This window comes from Nicotiana tomentosiformis, chromosome 4, assembly GCF_000390325.3.
Source record: "Nicotiana tomentosiformis chromosome 4, ASM39032v3, whole genome shotgun sequence".
Classification (NCBI taxonomy): domain Eukaryota; kingdom Viridiplantae; phylum Streptophyta; class Magnoliopsida; order Solanales; family Solanaceae; genus Nicotiana; species Nicotiana tomentosiformis.
In genome coordinates this window covers 108,604,722-108,615,932 of record NC_090815.1, presented here as the reverse complement: position 1 = coordinate 108,615,932, position 11,211 = coordinate 108,604,722, and the positions used below count along the sequence as shown (strand labels likewise).

General features: G+C 33.5%; 1 protein-coding gene across 1 annotated transcript; it reads right to left on the bottom strand.

Moving 5' to 3' along the window:
- Positions 1–1,156: 1,156 nt before the first annotated feature.
- LOC104116888 (uncharacterized) lies at positions 1,157–6,493 on the bottom strand. The gene is made up of 15 exons (XM_009627842.4): positions 6,324–6,493; positions 5,505–5,626; positions 4,639–4,698; positions 4,425–4,544; positions 4,093–4,212; positions 3,681–3,822; positions 3,400–3,570; positions 3,167–3,322; positions 2,946–3,052; positions 2,709–2,799; positions 2,446–2,587; positions 2,200–2,359; positions 1,951–2,067; positions 1,667–1,793; positions 1,157–1,540 (listed from the first exon to the last, which is right to left on the bottom strand). Exons 1-15 carry the CDS (start codon positions 6,387–6,389, stop codon positions 1,289–1,291), a joined length of 1,953 nt encoding a protein of 650 aa, XP_009626137.1. The 5' UTR covers positions 6,390–6,493; the 3' UTR covers positions 1,157–1,288.
- Between the last annotated feature and the right edge of the window lie 4,718 nt (positions 6,494–11,211).

Here is an 11,211-nt window from a genome sequence, read left to right as displayed (position 1 = left end):
GCATCAACTAAGGATTGGTGTACCTTATGTTGGGAAAATGCGATGAGAGAATGGTATACCCTATATTTAGCAAAGATATCAAGGAATAGTGTACCCTGCATTTAAGATCAGATCAACTAGGGATTGAAGACCCTAATGTTGGAGATGAGACTAGGGAGTGGGGACCCTATGTCTAAAATAACATAAACTAGGGAGTAGAGACCCTACGTTGGGAAATGAGACTAGGGAGTGGAGACCCTACGTTGGGAAATGAGACTAGGGAGTGGAGATCCTATGTCTAAAATAACATCAACTAGGAAGTGGAGACCCTATGTTGGAAAATGAGATTAGGGAGTGGAGACGCTATGTCTAAAATAACATCAACTAAGAAGTGGATACCCTATTTCTAAAATAACATCAACTAGGGAGTGGAGACCCTATGTTAGAAAAGGAGACTAGGGAGTGGAGACCCTATATCTAAAATAATATCAACTAGGGAGTGGAAACCCTATGTTGGAAAAGGAGACTAGGGAATAGAGACATTATATCTAAAATAACATCAACTATGGAGTGGTGACCCTATGTTGGAAAATGGAGCTAGGGATTGGTGTACCATATACTGGTAAATTTTCTGTGGGCATGAACAATTGAACTTTTTTTTTAAATCCAGACTTCTTCTTTTTTAATTATCCCAGGAGAAAATTCATCAGACTAGGGTATTTTATCTTGGGAAAAAAATTCACTAAAAGTAACGAACCTTGGATTCCTCTCATTCTCATAGAGAAGACTTGATTACCCTCTTTTGTTATTTGAGCTATGGGTTCTCTTTCTATTTTTTAACTGCAAACTGCTAGCTTTCCATCTTGAATCAATTGAATTGGATGAAGTTGATGGTTTAAGCAATACATTTTCAATCTAAACAACTATCTAGGTTCCTCACACACCATAGTAGCTAGGTTTCTCGGCAGCCATACAAATTTGAGTTGTAATTTAGCATCATATAGTCATTCTCGAGAATTGTTCACTAACTGGCTCAAAGTTGAAGTATGCATAGCTAGTTGTATGCATAGACCAAGAAATTACCAACTTAATAAGGTTGAGTTCCTCTGAACATACAAGTAGAAAAAGGGAATATAGAAAGCCAAAGGCAGCATCTCCAGCATATATAGTTGGAGGGTTCAATGAACGTGAATCTTTTATATATATACATTTTATTTTCTTTTACATATGCAAGCATATATAGTTTAAAACAAAAGAAATGAGTTTAGTTAAACCACAGAACGTGCTCTAGATCTGCCACTAAAAAGTACTAATAGTGCGTGGCGGAAAGAGGAGGAGCTTCCAAACGAATATAGTCATACATAATCCCATGCAAAGCACTGACACTCCATGCTTGCTTGAGATATATGATATTCTCTCCTTGAAGGAGTTGTCCTGCTGCGACCTCTACATTGAACAACCAATATAGCCCGTGGATTCCATGTCTGGCAACTGCATTGTCACTTCCAATCAATCCACTTGAGAAATGGGGTGGATTTGCTTCTGAATCATTCACCCTTACCTAAGACATAAGTCAGTCAACATCAAATTTCATGTTCCTTGGTTAAGATCATTTGAAAAACAGGGAAATTACGAGTTCTTGATCGAGAAATGAGACAAAGAAAGACCATATTTCATGACAGAATACCTCCAATATCGATTGAGTTGAAGATGAGAGTGCAATTCGCAGTGTGTAATTTCCAGTCTGATCAACGCTGTCTAAACTGAATTTAATTTGCCAGGTTGTAGGTTCAAATGCCTTATCGCCCACTTTTCTGCTCAACTCAAAAAAAAAAAAAGTGAATGTTGAAACTAAGAGCTCCAGCATTACTGTATTAACTAATCATCTTATACGTATTTATCCTAAATTCCTGTTTCAATTATAAAAAAGCATACAATTCCATGGAAAGAGTTTGGTCCATTCATGTGTACCTGGTCACTTGAGCATAGAACCAATCTTTTCTATAGTCACTACTTCCAACTGTATATACCAAATCTTGATCTGGATATAAATCTGCATATCTCTCCCATAATCCATACTGCCTAAACCTGGAAGTAGAAAAGGACTGTTAGCTTTAACTAGTGAATTGGTAGAACCCCAACAAGGAAAAAAGTCTTTATAGGCATATACATAAAAATATATCAGAAAAATCTTATCAGGAAGTAATGGTTCTATTTAACCTGTGTGCTGGTTGATTTACGTAAAGTTTGTTAATATACTGTGGATTAGGGTCAGGAATGTAGAATTCTGCAGCAGAGCGATCAGGAATACCGATTTCCCACAATGTAGGACCGCTTCTTGGAGGCTCATACACAAGTTCACCAACATCAACCTCAGAAGCTGAAACCATAAGAAATATGGTATAGTGAATCATTTGAACATTGGAAGTGAATAAAGCATTTTATGGAATGTGAAATGATTGGAACCTGCAGAAACTGCTATGGATTTTTCATATCTATAATCTCCAATAAATCCAGGTACCCAAGCATAGAGGTTATACTCCCCGGGACGAACATTTTTTATTGAAAAATGGCCTTCATCATTTGAGTTTGTCCAGAATTGGTAGCCCTGAGGAGTAAAATACAGCGTAACTTACTCTGCTCTAGTGTTTTTTTTAGAAGCATTCAGTTTAGTGTTTTATTCCTATTTTTACTTTAATATCTTCATTTTAGTGTTCCTGGCTTCTTACCTTGCATTCTCTTTGAAATGATCCAGCATCTCCAGGTGGAGCTAGCCCCACAAAAGCACCCTTTGCAGATAAATACTCCTTGCTTATGTACCTTTGCCAATACAAAATTCAACACAACTTGAATTTGATATGAAATTAGCAAAGTACTAATTAATTTATTTATTTCTTCTTCTTTTTTTTATTGAATTGAGCATATATTGTCTACATAGCCAGAGAGCGAAAATTTTGAATCTCTACCTGTCACAGACTACTAATCTACCACGGATGGCGCCCCTTTGGTCAGCTTTTGGAAAATCTTCTGAACTTGGGAAACTGTAAGGCCAACAGCCGACTTCATTGTGCATCTAAATTCACACACATAGAATAGGACAATGAATTAACCAGAAGATCATGTATGTTGAGGGACATCAGATATGTGCAAAAATAGGCTTTGAGTGCAAGAACCCTTTGAGGTATACCCGTTCTTTAGCATCATTCCAAAGGGAAAGTGTATCGTGTTTGTCCGCTACAGAATTGAGATATATAAAAACAGGACCAAAAACTTTCTTCCACGGTTCACCTGATCCAAATTTAATCACGAAATCCTGCCCTCCATAATGAGTGCTCACGAACATCTAAATAACCATTTTGATCAATAAAACTTAACACTAATTCAAATGTTTGTAATGCTGAAAGGTTATTAGCTACATACAGCCAAGGTGGTCGGATTAACATGGGAAGTAAGATCCTGTTTGATAGGTCCACCCGTTCTGAACTCATTGCTCGGAGTTATTTGCCAAAATCCGACTGGAGGGTCTAAACAAATGAAACCATGGACTTTGTTATCTTTGTTCTCACACGAATATTGATACTTGTCATCAACCTATTCATTGGAAGGACAACATTCGTGTTACTGTTGAGGCTTTACTAAGTGATTATACATATCAACGTAGAAGCACTTCTGCATGCTGACAGAGAGTGTTATATATATACTTCTCCTTTAAATTCTGGCTCCACAGGATCGACAAGTAGGACAGCTTCTGGATACGCCAATTCCTTTCCTCTTGGAGGTACGCGATCTTTAGGGTGAGGCATTAGTCTTTGCCTATCATCTGCCATAACCATGTATCGAAACCTAAAAGTTGGAAACAAAGTAAATTTCTTCATTCTAAATTCAGCAGATTTGTACAAGAAACTAAGCACATTGTACTTAAGAAACATCTTTTCTCTTGCAAGAAAACAAATTATTAAGCTTTCAGAAGTCAGTCTCTCATACATAAAGTTTCGAATCGTTGGTTGAAAACGAAGTTTTTATACAAGTTTAGTCCTTGTTGGAAATATAGACATAAGGAAAAAAATCATCTATGCAGCTGGATCAAATATCTAGGAGTGATGAGAACAGTACTTTTCTATACTGAGCATGAAAGCTATCCTGGTTTCATTGAGGTTGAATGCTGGCATATCCTCTTTGTGTTCATAAATAGCATAAGAGTAAAAACCAGGCGAATCCCGAAGTACTATGAACCTGAAAATTATCGTATCTCAGTGCTACTACAGAAATCACCACCACTTGTACCATGACATATATGCAACAAAACAACAACAATAACAACAAACCCAGTGAAATCCCACACGTGGGGTCTGGGGAAATGTGTACGCAGACCTTACCTCTAACTCACGAAGGACGTCCATGAAATATATGCATGTGTATGAAAAAGTTATCGAAAAAGAAAAAACCTTTTGTCTATGGTTAACGGGGAATGCTCGCCCTGAAGTGAAGGATCCCATGTCCTAATAAATGAGAGCTCTATCTGTTCTTCAGTTTCAACTATTACTTTAAAACTATTACCTTCAATCCTGAAAAACAGTTAATTGAGGAACATTGATGTGGAAATTATGATAAATTATATGCATTGTCAGATCAGGTTTGTGGTTTAAGGGGAAATATTACTCATCAAATTTTCCTCTTGTTCCAGCAGTTCCAGGTTCACTCCAGTTTAAGTCCCAGAATCTGCATTTCCATTGTAAAATAGCTAAAATAATGAGTTGACTACCTGCTATATGAACTCAATACTATAGAAGGAGATAGAAGAAATGACAAGCAGATGATTATCTGTGCAATGCCTTTAATATTAAGGCCTAATTTGGAAAGAATTTCTATTTAGGAGACGTTATTAATCAACGTGTGATATATCAAAAACCAAGTTCCAATTTCTAATTAGGAGTTCTCTATGTAAGTAGTCAGGTTTGCTTTATTACCATGTTAAATATTATATTAATGTTATTGCAATCTTTAAAAGGGATAATACTTTCTTTCTCTTATGAACCTTCCTTTTTCTTTTTCTTTTTTAACACGGTGTGATATAGGCAGTCTACCCTAATGTAAGCATCATTGGCTGATTACACTGCTCAAACCCTGACCTACATATCATAGGGAGATAACTTTACGTTGCTCGAAGGCTCCCTTCAAAATTGTAGTTGTCTTCGGAGCAGGAATTGATTTAGTAGGATTCTTTTGTAGTTCGAACTTATAATTATCTAAACTTTTAACTTCATATTACTTGCTCCGACTAACATTTACACATTATTATTAGTCTTTGTTATTCAAAAGTTTCATCGAAACACTCTCCTATTTGCTAATATAATTATCAATCTTTAATACTCTGTATATATTTTCTTCGGAAAATATTTTTACTCACTATCCAAACACTTTAAAACATTTCCCAGAAAGCATTTCCGTGAAACTTAACTTCCGTCATTGCCAAACAGATTCTAGAAAAGGAAAAAAAAAAAGAAAAAAGAATTTGTGCGGTTTACCCTCCATTCAAGATTGGGTTGTTGAGCTCCAGCAAATTGTCAATCCCATTATATTGAATACCAATTATTTTTCCTCCTGGATTTGTCAATCTTAGTTGGAATACGCCATTATCTATTATCACCTGCACTAGATAAAATAGATCAAAATTGTTCTACTTGGTGTGAGGAAAATAAAGATTACGAGTTTTTCATGTTGCATTGAAACAGATATATGGTTGGTAAGTGTTGACCAAGTAGATAGCTAAAAGCTTATTCCTTAACAAAGATTATTGTCACCAATGTTTTTTAAAGACCATATTTTAGAGCATGCTTGGCTTAGCGGATTGAATTAAAGTAGCTGATAAACATAAGTATTACAAAACTTTTAGGGGTTGAAGCCGATGTTATAAGTAAATGACAGAAGTGTTGGAAATGATAATAAATAGTTAATGTATATGGTAAAAAAAAGTATTTTTTTTCCATGAAATGGAGAGAGTTAAAGGTGTTTCGTTTTGAGAATAATTTTTGGGGATTTCAAAAGTATTAAGGATAAAATAGTCGAAATTTTGAACAGACTAAAGTTGGAATCATCCGTTGACTTTGGCTGATTGTGACGTATAAGCACCTTTGATGTTAACTAGTTAAAAAGTGTTTATAAACTAATTTGACTTGCTTATAAGCTTTTTTAAAGCTCTTCGAATATCCTTTTCCGCCCATTCTCATAAAATTTATTCTTTTATATATTTGTTTAAGTTAAAAATGATGTTTATAACCCTGCAACCAAACTAAATATTATGCATGAAAAATATGCACCATATTGTAAATAAGACTATACAGTACTTGGTCCTGTTGCTGAAGAAGCTGAAGAACTTGAGTTGACATCTGGGAATGGTTTGGCACAATCATATTGCAAAACAGAACCTGCAGCAGTTAGAATATAGGTTCTCTAAAATTGAAGAAAATTTGCAGAAGTATATAAGTTTTCCACCATTTATGATTTGGATTTTGGAGGGATGAAGTCCTACCTTTTGGATACTTCTGTTCAATGTGTATAGAAACTTAGAATTTTTTCAGGTGGAGAAACAAATGACAGAAGATATACATAGTCCACAATTCCCAATGAAGGATTCGCTTTCTTTCCTTAACTTGTTCACGTTTGAATGCCTTTACGCCAAAGTGACTCTTTTTTAATAGAAGGGAAAATGGCCAACTGCATCTTGACAAACTAGACAGTCACATGATGCAAAAGTTGCATTATAAACAAGCCAAATGAAAATTAAAAAAAAAAAAAAACAGAGAAAAGAGAAAATCGGCAGCGGTATGGGCTAAATAATTGCGCATATGATTGTGAACAGAGGATCGAATAAGTTCAGCTAAGTTGCATTACAAAATCAATGTGGTTAGGTGGTTTTATAGTGGAGTATGAAGTCCCTTTCGCAGGTAGTTTATTTTTAGTCCGCAACAAAAAATATTTATATTCAGTAGTCGAAAAAGTATATAAAATTTCTCTATTTTGTATAAATATATATAAATACAAAAAAATATATATTTTCCATCGATTATTTTAAGAATTTTAATGGTTATGAGTTTTTTGTTCAACCTCGGTACTGAATTTTAATGGTTCGATTAATCCAAATTTGTGGCCCACCAAAGAAGTAAAATACTCCCTACAAAAGCTTTTTTTTTTTCATTTCCAGAACTTAAACACGACATCCCTGTGGTATTGTGGGCTATGAGTTCTAACACCATTATATGAGTTCTTGTTACGTGAGACCACAAGATTTTAGAGTGAAGGGTTGGGTATTTTTACCAATTGGATTATTTTAAAAGATTTTTGGAGAAACATTTTTGAGAAAAAATTGTGTAAAACATTAGCTTCCCATTCTTAAAGGAAAAGTAGACGCCAAATTGTGATAACTGTTATAAATATATTTTATTATGGATGTCCATTTAGTACTCCCTTGTAAATAAGATTCCTGAAGAAGCTTATCCATATGGAACTCCGTCGTAAATATGTTTATCTATTTAGTACTCTATTGGAAATAAGCTTCCTGAAAAAGCTTATCCTTTCGGTACTCCGTTATGGATAAATATTACCTCCGGTAGAAGATTATATATATCTGGTACAATAGCAGCTTACAAGCACCTTGCAGTAGCAGCTTACACATCAGCTTCTTTCTTCTATAAATAGAGGAGATTTCAGTTCATTATGTACATAAGTTTGAAGTTTGAATAATATATCAGTTTCTCTCTATACTTGTCTTTACTTTACAATCTTTATTTTATAACACGTTATCAGTACGAGTCTCTAATTTCATCATCACTACTTGACTATGAGGTAACATACTACCCTTGTGTGTGGTCAAACCGAGTTCATTCAGAGCATTTTGAGGAAAATTACATCCTTTGAGTGGTGAACAACACATTAGTTTTGTTAATTTCTAACTCTATGAAGAGATGAAATCCTTCTGATGTCATTTCTCAAAGATAAGGCTTATTAATTTATAATTTTAATTTGATTTCCTTCATGAGCTTGAAAAATTATGCTTGTTATCTATGTCCATCACGTGTTAATTCTAAGCAACTAGTTATGCAGGACTTGCAGGTATATTGTGATTTGAAATACAAATTTGAAGGCTAAGAAGACAATGGATATTGAATCAACTTGCTATGTTACGTGCTTTGTATATGTATTAGCATATAAAAACTATATATATTTGTTTTCATCATGTTGTCATCTCCATAGAAGATTACAAAATGAATAACAATGTCAGAACCATCTAAACTCCAGCAGAGTTTATGAAAAATATATAATTACCAATATATATATTTGTTTTCATCATGTTGTCATCTCCATAGAAGATTACAAAATGAATAACAATGTCAGAACCATCTAAACTCCAGCAGAGTTTATGAAAAATATATAATTACCAACAGTGATAATATTTTTTAAGTCTCGTTATGACTTAACTTCATGGTTCACTTGAACTCCAGCAGAGCACGGCCACCAGAAGCGGCTATATTTCATATATCTCATTGTAACTAAATTTTGTTAACCACCAAAAGTGTTATATGCTTATGACCACCAGAAGTAATAATTTAGGCTTGTTATGGTTACAATGAAGATAAGTTAGAGAAAATTCTCTATATTATATTCAAACCTCGATTTATTTCTGAAGTAGCAAATATCTTAAAAAAGGTTCGAAGCATCACAATTTGATGTGATTATGCACGTTCAGATAATTATGCTCTATCTCCTAAAAGAAGAAAACTTTTGATATTATTAATCCATTTCCTGAAGTGAATGTGACAATATTAAATATGAACGCGCTCTTGATGTAAATATATTACGATTCACCTCCAGAAGAGGTAATACGATTGAGAGAATATATTCTCAATATTTCATATTTCAAATTTCTCTTGAAGTAGTAAATAATTAAAATTTTCTCCCGAAGCAGGAAAATATTATGTAGTAATAAAAAAATATTAAAATTCTTAATTTTCATTATTTATAAATTTAGAATTATCTTTATATTATTCATTTGATTATGATTTTCTTTCATGACACCAGAAGTGTCTGAACAATATTTGATAGTACAAAATTTATCAAAAGCTCCTGAAGATCTAACTATTTATCTAGAAGATACATGACACAAGTGGTGTCGGATAAATATTAGATTGTGGATAATAAATGAAGGCTCTCGAAGAGCTTATATATAAATATGTCATTCATATTATATGATTATGGTAAAAATATATGTTGTAGTAAACCTAAAGTTTACTAATAAATGACTATCATATTGAGACTACAAATGACTGAAAGATTGAAAATCTTCATGTTTCCACAATCATAGGGGGTAAAATAATATGTATGTGAGAAGTGACCCGCCTTATTCTTTAATTTGTACTATATCATGTATCACAGTAAACCAAAAGCTTACTAATGCAAAAGCAGTCACAGTAAACTAGAAGTTTTACTGAGGCAAAAGTTGCTACTGTAAATCAGAAATTTACTGATACAAAAGTAGCCACAGTAAATCAGAAGTTTACTGATGCAAAAGTTTATGCCATAGTAAACCAGAAGTTTACTTAGAGATAGCACATGCCATGATAAACTTGAAGTTTTCATTTGCCATTTTTAAATGAGCTATTTGAGAATTCAGATAAGCATGTACTGAAGAACTAGAAGATTCTTCAAGAATTCTCTTGTGTTACTTGTTCTCATAATAAATTGATTATACTAGCTAAAGTTGGGACTAAAATTCCTGAATTATGGAATATATAAAAAGTGAATATGGGCTCATTCACCTATCATGTGAACCACTTATAGATGCATATATGAGATGGTTACATGTGTGTTTATTGTCAACCCGCAGTTTGGCATTTGAAATTGCCTTTCTCAATTAAGAGCATAATTTTCAGATTATGAAATTAAGATAGTTCATCTTGATGATGCTGGTTTATATCCAAGCTAGTTTAGCATTGAATACATCCTATTAATGGCTAAACTATTACTTATGAGAACAAAGCCTCATATGTTGGTCTAATATTTTCTAAATTGCATACAGCAACACTTGTATGCATCAGACCAACAAAATATGATAAGTTCTCCCATCACAATTGGTTTAGAATCAGAAACCAAATATTTTTACTATCTAATAACTTTTGATGTGTGGTATATGGTTAATTTCTCTACCATAATGCACAAAGATAGATTTTCCAAAGAAGATTGGGGATATGTGTTAGTGTTTCTAACATTTGGGGATGGAATAAATAGCTGAAAAATATGCTATATGAATAGAATTATTATTAATATGATCCTCACTTAGAAGATAATTCAAGTCAAATGCCAGAAGCATTTGCTGATCCAAAATTAAATATCATATTTCAGTTGCAAATGCTCCTATTAAAACTAAAGTCCCTGAAGGATAAAGTTTACTGCACGCATGAAACGTAGTAAACCGATCGGTTACAAAGGTAACAATCCTTGAAAAATGATAGGAGCAAATGATCAAAATGATCATAATGAGGAAATGAGCTCTAGAAGAGCCCACGACATAACATTTCATGAAACTCCAGAAGAAGTTCAGGTACCTGAAAATAAAGAAAGTGATGAGATCTCAACAAGTTATGTCGCTTAGGAACCGATACAAAATGATCGTCGACGATATATTTAATACAATATAGTGCACGATATTATAAAAGATTGTGAGGATCGGGCCTGTAGTCCAGACACTGAAGATGTCATGCCATTTAAATGCAAGTCATAACCTATATGACTCATTTGATTAGATCAATATGAAGATCCCTGAAGGATTTAAAATGCTTGAAGTATATAATTTAAAGTCTTGAGAAATGTACTCGATCAAATTACAAAGATATTTGTACGGTTTAAATCAATATGGGCGCATGTGATATAATCGCCTCAGTGAATATTTGCTGAAAGAAGGTTACATAAATAATGTTATTTGTCTATGTATTTTTATAAAGAAAATATCATCAGAATTTGTTATACTTGCTATTTATATTAATGACATAAATATTGCTGGAACTCCAGCAGAGCTCCAAAAGGCAATTGAATATCTTAAGAAAGAATTTGAGATAAAAGATCTTGGAAAAATAAAATTTTGTCTTAGTTTGCAAATTGAATATTTAGCATACAAGATCTTTATTCATCAATTTGCCTATATAGAAAGGGTCTTTAAATGTTTTTACATGGACAAAGCAC

Bases quoted from the DNA above. Each gene is read 5' to 3' on its own strand.
- LOC104116888 (XM_009627842.4), bottom strand. From the start codon at position 6,389: ATGATTGTGCCAAACCATTCCCAGATGTCAACTCAAGTTCTTCAGCTT. The intron at 3,053-3,166 runs GTATACCTCAAA...GTGTGAATTTAG, and splicing joins GGAATGATGCTAAAGAACGG to ATGCACAATGAAGTCGGCTG. The intron at 1,541-1,666 runs GTATTCTGTCAT...CTTATGTCTTAG, and splicing joins CAACTCAATCGATATTGGAG to GTAAGGGTGAATGATTCAGA.